The following is a 20,083-nucleotide window of genomic DNA, read 5'->3' as shown; positions in this document are numbered from 1 at the left end:
TGCTTGTACTTTCTTTTCCCCAAACTTAAAAAGAGTTATAAATTTTTAGAAAATTGGGGTTAAAATTTTAATCATTAGCTTTCCAATGATAAGGAATTGATTTTAGGTAGTAGAAGTGTTAGTTCTTGGAATCTGGTTCTGCTTCTGTTTCGGTGCTAGGGGCATTCCGCCCCCTCACGCTTCCTATGTGGCATCTTTCTAGATATTAGTGGGATATTGGAAGAGGTAGCATCAGCAGCTGTAACTGCATCACCTTTTCAACTTGAACTTTTGACAGGTGTGAAGCTCTAGTTTAACACTTGTTCCCGTGCGTAATGCATCCAACAGATAGTCTAATAAACCCACTTTTGTTTATCCCTCTGATTTATTACCATCAACTTTGAGACGAATGCAGTGGTGCTTGGATCATGACAGACCTTTCTTAGAGAAGCACACCTATGAGGCAGTCCTGGGTCCTGCATATCCAGCAGGATCAGATCCCCTTTTATGACATCATTGAAACCAGTGGACTGGGGATGATGCTGTCCTTGGATGGTTTTGCCTGACACGTGTCCTATAAATGTACATTAGTGTGAAGGTAAGAAAAGAACCCTACACTCCACTGAGAGCCAAAAGAGAATACAGATACTTGGTTATTTTAAACCTCGGTTAACCTCTCCGTTTTGTAGTGAAACTTCCCAGTGTTTCATTTTGACTTAGTCCCACATTCAGTCAGCTGAAGACTCTGACTTGGAAGCCATACTGGTGGGACCATTTCCCACCTTTTCCTCAATTGCTTTTTGCAATGAAAGGAACACACAGAAATGGTAATGCTCTACTCCAAACCCAGGGGGCAAAATCTGATGCAGAATACATGTATCACTTTAACAAATGTTGCGCTCATTGAAATTTTTTTAAGTTAAATCTTCTGTCAGGTTGATAGAATTAAATTTTTAGAGTTTACAAATTTGACCATGTTTACCTATGCTAGTGTGTTTCAAAATAAGCATACTTGGTGTTGATGTAAAACACATTTATGTACATAGTACATCATATATACACATACATACATATGCCTATGCATACATACATACACATACATACATATGCCTATGTATACAAATACTTAGCACCGTTCTAGGTACAGCTCTTTGTATAGAGATAAGCTGTCATCTAATGACTGCCAGGAAGATGGGGCGCCTGGGTGGTTCAGTCAGTTAAGCTTCAGGTCAGGTCATGATCTCATGATTCGTGGGTTCGAGCCCCACATCGGGCTCTGTGCTGACAGCTAGCTCAGAGCCTGGAGCCTGTTTCAGATTCTGGGTCTCCCTCTCTCTCTGACCCTCCCCTGCTCATGCTGTCTCTATCTCTCAAAAATAAATAAAAAAGTGGAAAAAAAATTAATGACTACCAAGAAGAGACTTATTCTCAGGGTTTAGTTACTTATGCTTTATGTGTTAACTTACGTGTTAACTTTTACAGCAGCTCTAATAGATGGATTATGAATGAAATTTCAGCTTATCCAGAATCTTAGCTGTGGGTATTGTGTGTTTGATGCATGTTTATACATGCTTTTGTGTCCATCCTGTTTTTGGTAAATGCAGCAGCTAAAGCTTTTATAGTTCTTGCCCTCACTCTTGTTTTTGCTGGCTCCTACTCATGGTGCCTTGCTTTTGTGTGTGTGTGGGTTTTTTTTTTTTTTTTGCTTTCTTTTGCAACGAGTTCATGTTTCTTAGACTTTATGCAGAATTCTCTGCAACCAGAGTTGAAGGTGAGTTCCCCCAGTGACGAATTTTGTTTGCTTCTCCCAGATGACTGGAATCACTTTCCACCCCTAGAGACCCCTGCAAACTTAACTCTCAACTTGAGGTTTTAGGGACTTCAAGTTACTTCAGGCCACAGTCTTGTGTAAGGTCTGGCTTGTGGTTCTGGGTTCTGGGAGGTGCAGGGATGTTCCTCTCTTCTCCCTTCACGTAGCACCGACGTTTGAACAGGTGGTTGTCTTTGGAGTCCTGAGATGTCCAGTTCTAAGCATGGAGGGAGCGGCCCTCTGGAATACGTCCTGTTTAGATGGTCCGCTTTGGGGGCCCTGCGTTGTTGTTGTTGTTGTTGTTGTTTTTCTGCCTCTAGCCACCAAGAGACTGTGCAAACAAAAGCTAAAGTCCACCCAGACCAGCAAATGCCTCCAAAGCAGAGGCCACTTGGACTCCCCTGCTTACTTCTTGTGATTCCCGCCTTCAATTGATTTTGGGCTTCTAATGCTTCTTAATAACTGGCCAGCTCACTTCTTGCTATCTGTTTTGAATGTTTTAACCAGTATTTTTAGTTTTCAGCCTGAGTATAGGTCAGAGTGCCTATTTGGACAGACCCCCAGAAATGGAAGCCCTCAGTTCTTAAAATGGCTTTGAACCTTTCTCTACGAAGCCTACTTCCCAACACAGGCTGGTATCCCTTTTACAGAACTGGAGTCGGAGAGACCTCCTCCAGCCCCCACTTTATTATCGGATGCTCACAGCTTGTTCCGAATCCCATCTAGTCAGACAACTTTGAGTTTTAGAGCCTCTTTTTTCTTACATGGAACTAAATTCTAGCTGTCTTTAATTCTCAGTTGTTTAAACAACACAAAGGAAGTCTCCCCTTTCCACGTGGCATGACTTGAAATCTCCATCACCAAGCATCAGGATTATTGATGATTCTCTCCATTTGGGATCTGGCGTGTCACCCCCTCAGGAACCGCACGTGTAGAGCTGCATCACAGACCCCAGATAGGGCGGCCGTGTCTGTGTGCGTGGACTGCCAGGACACTCCTGCCTCCCGCCCTCCCTAGCAGCTCTGTCTCATGCTCCATTACAGTTCGCTGAGCTAATAATAGTTGCTTCCCTCGCACTCCCTGCTCCTCCCACCCGCGCCCTGAGCTTCATGTCAGCTCCTTGAAGCCAGACCTTATTCATCCTGAAATTACGGATAATGGTGCATTTTAGGAGGGGAAATGATGCGCTGTTATCTGATTCTTTTTGGAACTGGTGTATTAAACTCCAATATGTTCTCTTTATCTTTGCTTAAGGATAATTTCCTTCAATATAAAATAATCTAGAATCTCAAAATCCTAAATTGTTAGTTTGAAAACCTAGCACTTTGCACTTCATATGTTGCCAATCAATTTTGTCTGCAGGAATTGATCATTATTCAGTTATAATTAATAACTAAACCTATTGAATTGATAATATGCCTCTTGCAGTTAATAGCGACTCTTGAAAGCTATTTTGCCAAGGAGTTTCATTTACTATCCTTAATTTAAGGAAAGAGATTAAAGTTCTTAAAGTCTCATTTTATCCAACATTTGATGTCAATTGCCATTTTATATTGACGGCATTAATTAGATTTCCTGCTGATTTCAGTCTTGTAGTACATAATATATCCAAAAATCTATTAGTTACAATTTATACTCTCGTTGTACATATTTCTGGAAGGCTGTCTGGCAGCGTCAGTACAGTTAAAGGTGTTTAGTGTTCTTAGTTCATCCCTACAATCATCTGGCTCCTCTTCTCAAAATAAAACCTTTGTCCTTCTTTTTCCTGTTGCAATTTCCTTGCTTTTGATTGGGAGTCTTATGAGTCTTAGATTTGTTTTGATTACATTTATGACAGAATTGTTCAAAATTTCAAATTCTCATCAGTTACTAAGTTCATAGAGACATAAAGCGTGTGTCTGAAAGCTGGGTGGGTGAGGGGCAGTTCCGTGCCTGTGAACATACTCGACAAAGATATTAACCAGGAGGATTTGTGGGTTACAAACCTTATTTTAAGGTTCACATGAAAATGATTGATTCAGTAAACTAGGAAAAAAAATCCTTGCCTAGCCACAAAACAGATTAGAAAAATAAGTTCGGGAGGTAACTGAAAACTGCCTTGAAGTCATTAAAAGCAACTCAAGCAGAAATTAAGCATGCTTTATTGTTAGTGGTTAAAAATATTTTTTCATTGATTTTTGATGGAAAGCACAAATTAACTATAAATCATATCACAGTTTTTTTGGAGAGGACCTTTTCATTTGTTAGTGACCTGGAAATATTATTTTAAAGTATAAATCCATCTTAATAAAGGGGCTAAAATCATGGAAAACATTATTTATTTAACCACAGATGATACTTCTTGCCTGCATTGGTCCGTATAGAATGCACACTGTCAAACAGGGGTATTCATTAGTTTCAGGTAGTCCAGAAAGACAAGATATGCTTACATGTTCTTTCTTGAAATTGAGAATAGGGAAATAATCCTCAAAAGAGAATATCTTAGAGTATCTGTTTTTAAAAATTCTCGGTGGACTTTACGGGAGAAAGCTTGATTTGAATTCAGTTTAAGTTATTTGAGTTTGGTAGCCCTATCTAACAGAAGAGAACTGACTTTATTAAAGAGTAGACAGGAATGCTATGTTTTCTTTAGTTAAGGATGCTCTAGATTTTTACTTTCAAACCTGCCTTTATTAGTACTCACAACAACATTATTTGTAGAGTACGTTGCTGTTTCTTTTACTTGATTACCTCAAGAGCTGTGAAAGGCAGAGTAAACATTGTGTGTGTGTGTGCCCACGCATACAGAAGACAGTATTATATCTCCATTTAACAAATGAAGCCAGATTCAGCCAAGTGAAAGGACTTGAATCCATTCACATAGTTAGGAGAGGACCCAGACTGGAGTTCAGGTCTTAAAATGCTGAGTTGGGTGCTCTTTAGAGCCCCCCACTCCAACTCTATGTGGCTGTGGAGAGAAACTACCCCTCGTGCACACCTGTGATTTGTGAAGCTCTCTGAAAAAGCAGAGCACAGAGCCCAGGCTGAGTCCCAGCTAGACCACTGAGTGACCTCTGGCCAGTTACCTAAGTCCATGTGTCTTTACCTGTAAATGGAACTTCTGGTCCCATTTCTTAATAGAAATGACAAGGAGGTTGGACCATATAGAATAGACAGTAAAAGAAATACTTCATCAGTAGCAGAGAGAGGTGGGGTTTAGACAAGAGAATCTGGGCTCCAACTGTTCCCACTGTTGGTTAACTGGCAATCATAGTAAGTCTCTTGACACTTCAGAACTTCCAGCTCTTTATCCATTGAGACCTGTGGGTCAGGTCATCAAAAGGACTTGTAAGCTCTATTAAGGATTTGGAAAGTTATGTCAAGGGCAGGGAGATACCACAGAGGTGTTTTAACTGATTAGATTTCTGTTTTAGGAAAGTCACTCTGGGTGCAACATGGAGGGCAAGACTTGAGGTTGGGGTGCCTGTTAGAGTGACCTAGTGGGGGGTGGCTGGAAGATGGAGAGAAGTGAACAGGTTCCAGAGATGTGTAAGAAGCAGATTTGACCATCTCAGTAAATGTGATTGGATGTGGTGGTAAGGAAGAGGGAGGAGACCAGGATGACGCTAGAGAGCGTGGACAAGCTTTAATGGTGTTGGCAGGAACATTTTCATTAAAGTCGTGGGGATGAACGTCACGTTCTAGACAAGTGATGAGTGAGAGGGGCCAGCAAGTAGAGACCGTGCAAGAAGACAGCTCTTTAAAGATGTTCGGCCTTCAGGGTGTTAGACAATATAGCATAACAAGAGGTGGGAGAAAAGGACCAAAAGGGGGTTTTAGGAGGAGTGAGTTCTAAGCATGTTTGAATGCTATCCTAAGGAGTCAGTAATACGGGGAGGAGGAACAGAAAAGGGGATTAATGGATAATGAGAATTGGATATCCAGGAAGAGAAGGTTCCTAGCACTTCAGGGGAAGGGCTGGCCTTGGATGGACTCGCATCTCTGAGGCATTGTGGTTACAGGGAAGATATCGAGTCGTAGAGTCTGGCTACTTGGATTTGAATCTTGCCTCTACTGATGAGACCCCGTTTCCTTCTCTTAAAATGGATCACTGAAAGCAATAAGTCAGTTACTATTACTGTTATTAATTATTACTACTATTAATAATTTATGATATCCTGTATTCTATTACCTATAGTTTTAAATCAGTACATATTTTTAAAAAATAACAAGCAGAAACCAACTAGGCTTTTTTCAAAGTTGCTAAATGTAAAGAAATATTTTTCAAATAGCCAATCAACATTGAGGCATCATGTACATTTTCAGTATTGACGTTTATGGATGGCAACCATCCTCTTACAACTTCCTATAGATGTTCTGTCTTGATGTGTATAGTAGCATCATTTGTATCACACAGCTATTCTGTGAAATTTTTTTTAATGTTTATTTTGAGAGAGAATGTGTGCGAAAGAGCATGAGTTGGGGAGGGGACAGGGGAGAGGGAAAGAGAATCCTAAGCAGGCTCCACGCCTAGCATAGAGCACAGTATGGGACTTGACCCCACAAATATGAGACCATGACCTGAGCCGAAATCAAGAGTCAGACACCCAACTAACTGAGCCACCTCAGTGCCCATATTTGAAATTCTTAAGGTTCTAACCTGTTCCACCCATTAGATGGATTTGGAGTTATTTTCTTAAAGAAATATATATTTTTTAAATTTTAAAATCAATACAAAACATTTATTTTATATCAGCAGGAAAAATATAGCCAACAGAGAGGGAGACCCAAGAACAAGACTGTACAAAAGGTCACATCCAGGGGCACAATGCACTGTTTCTGTATACAAAAGTCCAGGTGTCTTAGTGACAGGTGAGGAAGAGTGTTAAATCTTGGGGAGTTTAAAGGCTGCCGGAGACAGGGTGGATATATTTGGTTTCTAGAGAGTCTAGAGGCCTCTTGGGAGAAAAGGGTCTAAGTCCATCGGACTCAGGGAGTCTATGTGACTCTGACACTCAGAGCCCTGGAAATCTGTCAGGGTGTGCTTGGGGAGTGACCAAGGCCCCTGATCCTCATGAGGAGAAATGAATCTGGCTTGAGGGCAGGGTCAAGTTCTCTTTTGGGGGTGTTGGCTGAGAGCAGGAAGGTGCTACATTATTGAAAACACAGGGAACAAGTGAATGCCTGTGTGCCAGAGAGTGAGATCTTCAACTGCCTTCCCTCACTTGGCTCCCGGAACACTGGAAGCCAGACCGATAATATCAGCCAGGAGATTTAAGAATTCTTCTCTGAGGAGACCAACTAGACCAAGAGGAAAGGATTTCAAAAATACTAGAGTTTTGGAATTTGGATCCTTCGGTGAAACATATGGGACCTCTTGATTACTCAGAGTTAGTCCTGCAAGAAAGAAGGAACTAGAAGCTAAATATTTGCTAGCTAAAGGTTAACGGAGCTTCCAGTGATAGGAAGATAAAAGTGAAAAAAATTAGAACAGTGGAGAGGGGGAGAACATCTGGGTATCCATTCAAGAATCTAACACCTAACTAACATGAGTTCCAGAAAATGTAGTGGGGAGAAAGTTACAGAGAAGTAATTCAGAAATATGTATGCCTCCAGATTAACAGGACCCAGCAAGTCCGGCTTATCTTGTCCCTTCATCCAACCCAGATTCGCTAGGCACCTGCTCCAAGATGTGGATGGTCCAGTGCACTCGAGGCATAGGGGTGGGGAGAGGTGGATAAGCATCTGGGCCGTCATGGAATTTACATTCTACTGGCATTACATTAAAACTGAAAAATGATTCACATATGGTACTTTGCTGCAAAATTTCAGAACACCAGGGATAAAGGGGAAGATAGTAAAACTTTCCAGGAGGAGAAAATTGAGATACATATAAAAAATCAGAACTCAAATAGCTGGAACTTCCAATACTAGTAATACACTACTTCTGAGGGGAAATGAGTTCCAGCCTGTAGTTCTCTATGCAGCCGAGCCATCAAGTGTGAGTAGAATGAAGATATTTTTAGATAGACAAGGACTGCAGACTTTACCTGCTGGGCTTGTGCTCCACAAAAATGAAAGGAATAAGGTTAAGAGAAAGGAAGATGTGTTCCAGGAAACCAGGGCTCCAACACAAGAAGGAAGACAGGGAATTCTAGGGAGGATAAGAGGACACACAGTTGTGGAGTGGTCCTAGAGGTCATCCCGCCCATATCGGGAGGGGACTCTAAAGGAAAGGCTGTGTGTGAGGCTTGTGGAGGCTGGGAGGAACCAGCGGTAGAGAACCCGATGGATTTCTATAGAGAGGAGTCTACCTTCATTTCAGAGGTTTGGGGATCAATCAGTGATAGGAAAATAGAAAACAAAGCAAGCATAAAGAAAGTTACATTTCAAAAAAATTTTTTTAACGTTTATTCATTTTTGAGAGAGAGAGAGACAAGAGCATGAGTGGGGAAGGGGCAGAGAGAGACACACAGATTCCGAAGCAGGCTCCAGGCTCTGAGCTGTCAGCACAGAGCCCAACCTGGGGCTCGAACTCATGTACTGTGAGATCATGACCTGAGCTGAAGTTTTACACTTAACAATTGAGCCACTCAGGTGCCCCACAAGGTTATAATTAATTACAGGAGAGGCAGAGTTACTAAGAAAGGAAATCTACTCATGGTATATATACTACAGACTCAACGGTGACCATCATATTCATAGTCCTAACCATGAAAACCTTGAGTATCAATTTAATTAAAAATTACTTTAATTATTTTAATTAGTAAAATGACTTATTACAAGATTGGGAGGGGAGTCTGCATGAGAAAGCCAAAGGCTTACCTTGTAAAAGAGGAAGTCACAACTAACAACTGACCAATCAAGAAAAAAACTTAGAAGGTGATATAATACTAAACCAACCTGCCAAGGAATTCTGTGTACCGTCCATCCCAGTGTGACTTAAGACGCAGGATGGAAAATGGTCTCTCAACCCCTTGGCTGTTGACTCTCTAATGAGATTCCATCTCTGAGGGACGTAGGATGGCTTTATTGCAGCAAGGTCCCTGAAGGAAGCCATCCGGGACTACTCGGGGCAAGCATGTTTTAATCTACTCCTTCAAAGGCATATCCTTGGGTTACAAGAACTGCTTCAGTGCATTCATTTTACCTATTTGAGAGAGAGCATAGCATGGGAAGAATACAGGCTCTCGAGCTGGACTACCTGGTCCCATATTCTGGTTCTTCGTGACCTTGGGAAGTGAGGTCACACCTCAGTTTACCCGTCTATAAAATGAGGGTGATAATACTGCCTCCTTCTTAAGGTTGCTGTGAAGAGTAAATCAGTTTGGGGGTGGCTCAGTCAGGTAAGTGTCCAGCTTCAGCTCAGGTCACGATCTCACAGTTCGTGAGTTCAAGCCCCACATCAGGCTCTGTGCTGATAGCTCACAGCCTAGAGCCTGCTTCAGATTCTGTGTCTCCTCTCTCTCTCTCTGCTTCTTTGCCACTTGCACTGTCTCTTTCTCTCTCAAAAATAAATAAACATGAAAAAAAATTATATATATGTATCTTTCAACTAGTACATAGTACATAATAAGCATGCGGTTGTAAATTACTTTATTAACCTTTTCATTTTCCACGATTACTGTTTTGTTTTCAGTTCACAAAAATGGATCAGTAATTCAAAGCGGAGTGATAAAAATAGGAGTAAAATACTACAGCTCAAAATAACATCATACACATAGCGAACAGAAACCCAGTGTAATTATAGAATGTGAATCTTAATGTCCAGAGACCAGTGAATGTGCCAGGTTGGTAATTTCACTCAACAGAAAAAGAAAAATTTTAAATAGAAGGTACCACAATGACTCTCTGAAAATTGGATTTTACTTGGTAGATGATTTATTTGCCCATAGTCTCCAGGGCTTTCTCTGTTGTGAAACTTTGTCACATAATGGTATGAAACCCTCAACACTTTTGAGTCATTTTCAGGCAAAGTATAGTGGCCTTTCTAGTAAAGCAGTCGAGTCTTCCCAGATCAAGGGGAAAATAATATTTTCCAGGGTGAAATTGATGAATATGTTGTCACTGAGGGCCCAGAATAGAACCTGAGAGCCATTAAAAGTGGATTCCTCATAGCAAAGGCAGATTTGCTGAGAAGTGTGCAGCACCAGCCTCAGAGCTGAGGAGAACATCCTCAGGGAGAAAGAGGAACACGCTTTTGGCAAAATCCCCTTATCAGATGCTTCTGTTGCTTGTCACAGAATGTCAGTGGTATGCAGTGTGGGGGGAGGAGTCACGTGTATGAAAGAATATTTTCCCTTATAAGTTGAAATCACTGACATGCAGGGTATGAGTCAGCCTTTAGCATATGTCTGATATCACAGATCGGGGAGAAGTAGTCAGTGACTTTTCATTGAAAACTTCTGCTTCAGAAAGGGAGACTTTTTTTTTTGGTTGCGTATTTTGTGAGCTCTGATGTTGATCAAAAGGTTCCTTGACATGCCTACTGACAGAGCACCGGCTGAGCAGGCAGCCTGGAAGATGTCGCTCTACAAATGTTTATCCACACGCCACTTTCCCCCCTAAGAAGGTGATGAAAGCTCTGTCACTGAATGGATATTTCCTACAGGACAGTATGAGGAAATATGCAGCAAGTGACTATCCAAGCTTTTCTATGTTGAACTACCGTTGAGATCTTTGTGAAATAAGATATGAAATATTGCTTCATGGCCACGATGTGAGTCAAAAACAGTTTATGTGATCTCACTCGGCTTAGGTATTTTTCTCTCTTCTCATTTAATCTCTTTCTGGTCAGTGACAGAAAGAGTATAATGAGAAATTTTGAAAACTAGTCGCTGCTGCTGACAACTTGCTCACTAAGAATTTGGCTCTTAACTAGAATATGCTGATTTTCATCAAGAAAGCAATGATATGTTGGGTGTATGTAAAACTCTGTGGCAAGCTGAAACATCCCATCTCCCAGCTTTTAGGGATGACTTAGATTCTAATAGGTGCCAAGAGAAACCTTTGATGAGAAGCTTCTCCATAAGGTCTGGATTCTTCCTTAATGCAAATACCTGTACTGCCTAGTGGAACAAGACGTTGTAGCATTTCCTGCTGTCCATACAGCATAATGAGTTATGATTTTCAAATGGACTTAACCTAAAATATATTAGTCATAGATTTGTTTCCAGACTATTGCTTAAGCTAAATAGGCCTTTGGAGCCAGATGTAAGAATGTGCTGATATAGAATACGTAGTAGTTTTAAAAATGTTTTATTGATATTCAAAAATATGAATATATGAATTTTTTATTAGAGTTAATTATCTGCATGTGTACCATATGCCCACTGAGTGAACTCATAGTTGGAAAAATTTAAGATCTACTGCCTTGGTTCTGACTGGTGTTCAATCTATATGATATGAACTGTACAGGCACATTTTCTTTCCTTGGAAACTTTCTTTGTAAAAATGAGAACAGTTATGCAGTTTCACTGGTTAAAAATATCAATACTTAACTGATAGACTTCTTGAACTGGCTAGACCCTGAGATGTCATAGAGCCTCTCAATCTTAAAGGAATAGACTTTAGGGATATCTAGTCCGTTCTTCCTCAGTGGACCTAAATCTGCCCTGCAGCACACCTGTCGCATTCTCCCGGAACTTCCCTACGGAGCAAGCAGAGGACATGGAGTTTGTTATAACTACGTGAGGACAGCAGGTCCAGGACGGGGCAACTCGGTTCCATTTTCAATAGCTGTAACTCTTAGAAGGTTTATATATATATCCAAATCTGATTCCTCTCTCCTGTAACTTGTATGTATTGGTTTTGCTTCTGTCCATCAAGGCCAGACAGAAGAAAATCTAATTTTTCTTTTAAATCAGCCCTTTAATTGTTTAAAGTCTGCCAAGAATCCTTGACTAGCTTGTAGGACAAAGTGCTCCAGTTCTTTGAACTCTTCTTCGTGCCTGTTTTCCATCCCCTTCTCTGTTTTAGCCCTCCTGCATTCGACTGCTCCTCAGGATGATTAGGATCTACCTGTATTGATTAGAATGTTCTTGTTTGTTATGTAACAAGCAGTATTTACTGAGGCAGGCCAAGTGCGTGTCAGGAAGTGTGGGCTTGGCACAGTCCTGTGTTATTAAACCCATATGACTTTGCACTTAGGCTTGATTAGTAACAGTACACTGATAAGGAAACTGAGACTCCTTTGTTAAGTATATTGCTCGAGGTAACTTACCTAGGAAGTAGCAGAGTGGTGTCTCCTGTTCCTTTTTACTGTTCCATTGCACCACTGACTCTGCTGCACACCCCTCCTTACGCAGCCTGAGCCATGTTTTCTTTTTTTGAATAAAAAAGTGTCATATGCTTTCTGAAAACTTTTAAATTGTATACAATATATGAAGAAAACTCTTCCCCACCCCAGTAACTCTGCTGGTAGTGTGAAATGTGACTGCCTTTTCACATTCTTGCTCTACCACATAACTTCTGTACCTACATAAAATGGAGATGCAGAATACATACCCGTTTCACTATAAAGACTAAACTAGACTATACATAAATGATGTATAGAATAGTGCTGGTCCTTAGAGCTCAGCTGTTGCTTTTCTGTATTTAAGCACACAGACACATACCACATTCATATGTATATGAAAATAAGTACATACATGGTCAACTAATATTGAACAAGGAAGCCGAAAATTCTTAATGGGGAGAGCATAGTCTTTTCAGTAGATGGTGTTGGAGAACTGGATCTTCATACGAATGAAGGAAATTGGACCTCTATCATTTCCACTCATAAAAATTACCTCAAAATGAGTTAAAAACTTAAATGTAAGACTTGAAACTGTACAACTTCTAGAAGGAAACCTAGAGAAAAATCTCTTTAGCCTTGGTCTTGGCAAGAATTTTTTGGATGTAACCCCCAAAAGCCACAAAAGCAAACTGGTGAGACTACATCAAAGTAAAAGAGTTCTGCACAGCAAGAGAAATAATCAACAAAATGAAGAGGCAAGTGTGGAATAGTAGGAAAACAGTTGTAAGCCCTATATCAAAGGGTTAATCTCCAAAATATAGTTGGAACTCCTACAACTCAAAAGCAAAAAGACTAATAATCCAATTTAAAAATAGGCAGAGGACCTGAATAGACATTTTTCCAAAGATGTACAGACAACCAAAAGGCAGGTGAGAAAGTGCTCAGTATCCCTAATCATCACAGAAATGCAAATCAAAACCACAGAAGTAGTACCTCAGACCTATTAGAATACCTATAATAAAAAAGACAGGAGATAACAAATGTTGGCCAGGATATCGAGAAAAGTGAACCTTCTCACATTGTTGGTGGAATGTAAATTAGCAGAGCCAATCATTGAAAGCAATATGGAGATTCCTCAAAAATTAGGACTACCATGTGACCTTTCAATCCCATTTTTGGCTATCTCTCTGAAACTGCAGCATTATTTACAATAATCAAGACATGGAAACAACCTAACTATCCATCAACAGATGATTAGATAAAGATGATGTGTTATATGCATACACACAATGGAATCCTAATCATCCATAAAAAAAGGAAATTCTGCAGCATGAAACAAGATGGATGGACCTTGAGAGTATGATGTTAAGTGAAAATACCCCTTAAACACCAAACTCACAGGAAAAGTAGAATGGTGGGAGGGTGGGTAGATGGGAAGATGTTGGTCAAAGGGTACAAACTTCCAATTATAAGATAGATTCTGAAGATCTAATGTACACACACCATGGTAATAACTATAGTTAACAATATATACTTGGAAGTTGATAAGGAAGATTTTAAATGTTAATAACATTTAAGTAATGTGAGGGATATGTTAACTGACCTTATGGTAATCAATTCATTATTATGAATGTGTGTATCAAATCAACACATTATACACCGTAAACTTACACAACTTTATATGTCAATTACATCTTACTGACAAGGGGGAAAATAGATCTTTCTCACACCAAGCTAAGAAAATGTTTCCTATTAAAAAAAAGTTTAGTGGTAGTTTAGAGAGAGGTGGGAGAAAATCAGTATGTTGAAAAATAGAACAGAGTAAGATATCCTAGAATAAAAGGAATTAATAGAGTAATTTTTAAAAAGTTTCATCAGTCCAAAATGAAGCTTAAAATGGATGCAAGGGAGTGAGAGATCCAGGCTTCCAGTTGTGGAATGAATAAATCACAGGAGGAAAAGGCAGAGCATACGAAATATAGTCCGTGACCCTGTAATAGTGCTGTTCGGAGACAGATGGTAGCTATGCTTGTGAGGAGAGCATGATGCATAAACCTGTTGGGTCGCTGTGTGGGGCACCTGAAACTAGTGTAACGTTGGGTGTCAACCTTACTCAGATTAAAAAAAAATTTTTTTTAATGAAGCATAAAAAGTTACTTGAAACAAGAATATCCCACAGGTAGGACAAAATAGAAAGCAAGGAGTAAGATAGTAAATAAGATACAACTTTATGTAAGTACCTATGATGAGTTAAAGGTCAGTGGTCTAGACCTTCTGAATTTGAAAAAATGTACATATATATGGAATTTTCTTAAAAAGGGAGACAGTCCAATAATCTTTTACCCACTCTCATCACCTAAAACTTATCATAGATATTCTTCCATATAATTATATTTCAGTCTACTCTAGTTTTTTAAAATAGTAGCTGCAAAGTGTATTATAACCAGTTCATTTAACTATTCCCTTGTCAATGGATGCTTAGGTTGCCTTTGTGCTATTACAAATGGTGGTGTACAGAGCAGTCTTGTACATACATATTTACTTATGAGACTTGATTATCTAAACCTACAGATTGAAATTTACATTCGTTTGTTTAAAAATGTTTTATCTCATTAGATTTGGCCTGTTTTTTAATGGATTGTCATTGTATAGCTTTTGACTCTCTTATCCGGTAGATTCACTCTCTGGTTTTACATCATTTTTTGCAGTCAACCTATTCTTGACATCTTGAAAATCAGTGAGTTAAAAAAAGGTTGAATTCAGAGCTTAAGACATAATTCTGCAATTTCCACCAGAGGGATCCGGTTAGACTGCAAGTGACATTTTGGGTACAGACATGCATCCAGATATAAATCTACTTCATTATCTTCTAACTGTAATTTTCTACTGTATGTACAAAACATCACAAAAGACCTTGTCAGGTGCCTTCATGGAATCTTGTTAAAAAAGTAGTCATTTAGCGAGTAGTCTTTGCTACCCAGTCTGGAAGGATGATACTTTATATTTGGGGAAACTTGAAATATAAACAACAGATGTCTGTAGTTTGGGAAATGTCTAAAAATGCCCGGTTTTATTGCACACACACACACACACACAGTATGAGTGCTATTTTGATTCCTGTAGGCTCGCTGCCACATAACTGGTATCAGTGTTGATGCTCCAGTGGGAAATTGTTTAGCAAGATGAAATTTAATATAATTGGTTAAAATATATTTTCAGAATATTGGTTGACTTCAGCCATTAAAAGTGGCTGCATGAATATGAAATAGACTGCAAAAATAATTTTCAGTGTCTACTATGATAACTATTCTGCAGTGAACATAGCATATGAGCCAATTAAATATGTGGCTTCAGTGAACATAGTAAACAGTGAGAACATTAACTTGTGTGCAAATTTCTGTTCATTTTATTCACCTTTTAAAAATTTTAGAGATTAGGACAACCACGTACATCACCTTATTCAAGCTTTTCAGGAACTCTGACGTGATGGAATACAGATCATCATTTTAATTTTTTTAGTTGAAGGAATGGAAACACAGAGAAAAAACTACCCAGAACAAGGAGAGGTTCTTTCTGATTATCGGCCAAGTCCTGGAAACCTTTGCAGGAAAAGTGGCCTGTAACCAGGGCTTGACATTCTTCTCTGGGGTGAATGTGAAAGGCGGGATCCAGGCAGAGCAGTGAGCCAAGGCTGACTGGCATGGAAGAACCAGGAGGCCTCGGAAAGTAGAGGGAAGGGCCTGTGTCTGGCATGTAATAGGAGATTGAACCAGAAGGATAACTTGACTCTAAATCCCAGAGGGTCTTGAATGCCAAACTCAGGAATGGGGGCTTGACTCTGTACCAGTAGAGGAAGGAGGGGACTCTCATCGAATAGGAACAGAGTAGAGCTAAATTGGGGGGGGGGTTGGGGGTCACGGCCACTACCTGCTCTAAGTTTAAGTACCCCGGGTGAAGGGCAGTCCTGCCAGCTATCTGTGCTCACCATCCCTTTCTGTAAGAGGGTTGTCCTCTGAGTGAATGCCTCATAAGCATGGTTAATGCCAGTTCAAAAATGAAATGCATCTTCTCTCCCAGTTGCTGTCTTGACTTCTGTGTTCTCGTGCTTCTGTTGATTGGGCTTTTCACAAAAAGGGTGGATTCCTTTTGTCAGTTCATCCCTGTGGTAGTTCTGTAACTTGGCTATAGGAGATGGATTATTTGGTGCTCACAAATGTTTATTGGTTTCAAAAGATTGATGTAGGTATCTTTCACTTTCCAGAAATTCACATATAAGAATTCTAGGCTCAAGGGATTAATCAATGTCTGCTAAAATTCAGTCAATGTTGAGTGTTTATTCTGTGCCAGGCACTTGTGGGGGAAACATTAAAAAAAAAAAAAAAAAAAGGCAAACTCCCTGAGTAGTTAATTGTTCCTATGCTTCTTGATAACACTTAATTATGTTACACGTTTGTCTGTTGGCCCTGATCACAGCATTTGGTTATTCCTATTTACAAGTCTTGTCTTCATCACTGTGGACACCTTCCCTGTCCCCAAGGTATCTTTTTCCTCTGTTCTGTCTACATCCTGCTACTTCAGTATCCTATTCAAGGATCACTTCTTTCTAGAATCCTTATTCAATTCTTCCAAGCCACAGTCAGTTTAATTCCATGAATCCTTCTGGAGGGATCCATTAGGTACAAGGTCCAGTGTGAATAACTCAGGGATAAGAACTGTGCCTAACTCAGTCTTTATAACTTCAGGACTGACCTTGGCAGTAGGCACATTGCTGGGTTTTCCAAGTGGGTGTTGGAAGGAAGTAAGGCAAGACTTGTATTCCCTTAAGGAGATAATATGTAAACACACACCAAAGACATAACCAGCATTTTGGGTAGCATATGTAGCCTGTGTGTTGAGTTCTACAGGAATTCAAAGAAGGTAGAGACTGGAAACAGCACCAGGGAGTGATGTCCTGTGCATTGACCGAGTCAGAGGTCACTGAGTGCCTGCTGTGGTCAGCAGCTATCCTGAGCCCTGTGGATAAGTGAATCTTGATGTCATTTAAATGTTTTTGCAGTGGAGAAAACAGTTCTGGGATATTTCTTTGACTTCTGTCAACACAGTGGATAAGAGGGGTGTTTCGTATAGGGAGTGAGGTAGGTATTGTCTGATTTTTTTTTTTTCCCAAGAGACAGAAGTCCCCTTCACATGTAGGTTTTGGAAAATCTTGTCTTTCTTTCTGAGGATGCTCTAAGCAGGAGTATATCTTATCCCTCCTCTAATACCGTGCACTCTGCCCACGCTTGGCTTCTGGCTTATTCCCAGTGCCGACCAGCATTGGCGGGACTTGCGGAGCTCTGTTCTGATGTGCTGCGAGGCCTGAATGGGAGCCCCGGCCATCCTGAAAGCATTTGCACTTGCTGAGGGTTGTATGACTTCAGCCAGAAGATATGGATTATTTCTTAAATTAGGTTCTCTAGAAAGCAAAGCCTGTGTTAAGTGCTTTATTGAGGAATTCCTGTTAGGAGAGACCAGTAAAGAAGCATGGAGAGCAGAAGAGAGCCAGGAAAGAGGCTGAGGAAATGTGCTAGCTGAAGTCTGGCCTCCGCCCGCTCCCCGGAGAGCTCTGACACATGGGACCACACAGTTGCCCCACTTGAGGCCAGGGCTTGGCCTTTTTAGTGAGGCATGGGCGGCAGGGTGCTCTTGGGGGAAACGCATTCTGTCCCACGCATTTCTGAAGTAAGCTGTCCAGGGGACCTTCCCTAGAAAAGGGTTTAGTTGTGAACCCTCAGTAGCCAACATTCACTTCCCACTCCACCCCATCAGGGTGATAATTTGCACCGGGCCCTGGGAAGAGTCCCCAACAGAGGCGTTCTTCACAAACCATTAACACTTGTGCTTTGTAACCTTAGTGTACGTCTTTCACAGATTCTCTGAGGTGGGTATTGTTACCCCAGAAGTTGTGGCGCAGGAAGGCCGAGTGGCATACCCTTGTTGTCAGAGCTACACAGGGCACACTGGTCATTACGACGGCCAGTCTGACTCCACACCCTGCTTCTGGTCCCACCGTCCCCCGCAGCCTCTGCAATTGTTAGGCAAAACCAAGACCCAGGTTCTTGATACCCACCAACTCTCGGAAAGAGGCCTGCAAGCTAAACGATGGGGGACCAGTAGATGTAAAAATTTAAGTGTGTGAATTGTTTAAAGCTTGCATAGCCCATCAGGATGCGTTGTTAAAGCTCTGGTGTTGCTACCTCACGAGTGGACACGTATGTGATATATGAGTTCAGCTTATAATCATCTTGTGTTCTGTTAGAGTGACAGGATAGCCTGAGACTCCAAACATTGTGTGGTGTAATTCTCCTGTTGTTTTCATCATGAGACAGAAGTGGACCATGAGGTAGAACTTGGAGAATTTTTAATTAATTTGAGAATAACACAAGGTAATATCTCAGGCATCTAGAATGCTTGAGAGGATAGGGTATTCTGACTTAATTATTTATTTGGCAAACGCTTGAGTGCTGTCTGTACCAGACATAGTGCTAGTCAGACAGTAAGGGGCTGGCCATTTATAGACAAATAGCAGAGCACAGGCTAAAGATACTATAACAGTAGCCAGACTTGGAGGGAAAAAAAGTATATTTTTAGGTCTTTAAAATTATTTTTATAGTTAATGGTAGCATAGTCCTGTTTTACAGTAAGATTTCCAAAAACAAAGATGTTCATTAATATGGCAAAGTCTCTATTGGAACACTTACAACCCAAGTCTGATCATTTGCCAAGTCAACAAGTTTTAAAAGAAAGAAAATACACTTGTAACATATATGTGAACAAATATCTAACCTGTAACATATTATAAGGTGTATATTGGTGGTCATAGTGGAGTTAGTCATTCACTTTAAAATAGAAATTAATTAGAAACATCAGAAGCCAGGTGTGATTCTGGAGAAAGGGGTATCAGAAAACAATTATTGAAATTTGACTGAAATTTATGTATACAATTTATTTAGTCCTTAGATCTTTTAGCAAAGATTTTATGTTGAGGCTGAATCTCTTTCTTTTAATACAAATTGTAGTTAGAAAGCAAGAAGCTTTAGATCATCTTGGGAAATAATATAGAGAGCAAATGAAATCACTAGTTGATCTAGCCTAAAAGAAATTTTATTGCAGGTAAATTTCAGACAGATTTCCCTTCCTTCCTCTCATATGCTCTGATTCATACGGGTCCTGTCTTTTAACGCAGCTGCTTTTGAGAACATCTCTTCTGTTCTCTGTATGTAACCTTCCATCTTCAGGTTCATACTAGTGTATGCTGCTAGAAGGTGCCAGATGCCTGAATTAGCTACACAGGGTGTCCTGCATGATTGCATATCGTGTACTTTGACAAACACTAAAGCAGCGTTTCTCCTTTCAAATTATGAATATGAATGTTTACCTTTTTCTTTGTATTTGCCTGCCTGTATACACAAGATCTTATTTTAATAATATATAGTGGACATCAAGGGCAGATGGGATATTCTTTAACCAAAATTAGCTTTATAACAAATAAATATCTTTTCTACTGAGAGAGGTACCTACCAAGACAAAGAATAGATGTATACAGTTGTCTCAAAAGGTAGTTGTGTGCTAAGTGTGTGTGAGGAGTGTTCTGGGTCCTGGAGGTAAAAGAGCTTACTTTCTACTGTGAACTGGGAGGAACATTTAAAAAAAAAAAAACAAAAAAAAAAAAGCTGTCATTTGTTTACTAAATGCTCAGAAAATGGGATTAGAGAGAACTAGATTGGAGTACTACTTAATATTATTAGCGGGATATAATTCAAGAAGTTGAATTGTTTGAATTTTAAATTGTCATTTCAAGTATACTAGATTCTCTCTACGCCCCACCAAGAGATTTTCTAAATGTGTACAAAACAAAGTTCTGTTTCTATGCATGAAGAATTTACTACTACAGAAATTCCCTACTTCTTCCTGCTGTAAACAGCTGGAATGTTGGACAAAATAATTAAATAACTGGCTGCAGACATTGGACAACAGGCAGCTCAGGGCTGCAGTCTCTAAGAGAAGGCAAATTAATGAGGCCTGCCCCCGCCCCATCT

General features: G+C 40.1%; 1 protein-coding gene across 1 annotated transcript in view; it reads left to right on the top strand.

The window, feature by feature from the left end:
• The first annotated feature begins 482 nt into the window (after window positions 1-482).
• PELI2 (pellino E3 ubiquitin protein ligase family member 2) overlaps window positions 483-20,083 on the top strand; it is a 67,191-nt gene continuing 47,590 nt past the window's right edge. Inside the window, exon 1 of the mRNA XM_029952886.1 lies at window positions 483-577. Within this exon, the coding sequence (XP_029808746.1) occupies window positions 560-577 (18 nt within the window). The 5' untranslated portion in view covers window positions 483-559. The remainder of the gene's footprint in view (window positions 578-20,083) is intronic.

The sequence above is a fragment of the Suricata suricatta genome, chromosome 9, assembly GCF_006229205.1.
Source record: "Suricata suricatta isolate VVHF042 chromosome 9, meerkat_22Aug2017_6uvM2_HiC, whole genome shotgun sequence".
Taxonomy (NCBI): Eukaryota; Metazoa; Chordata; class Mammalia; order Carnivora; family Herpestidae; genus Suricata; species Suricata suricatta.
The sequence above is the reverse complement of the archived record's forward strand: the minus strand, read 5'-3'. Positions and strand labels throughout refer to the sequence as shown.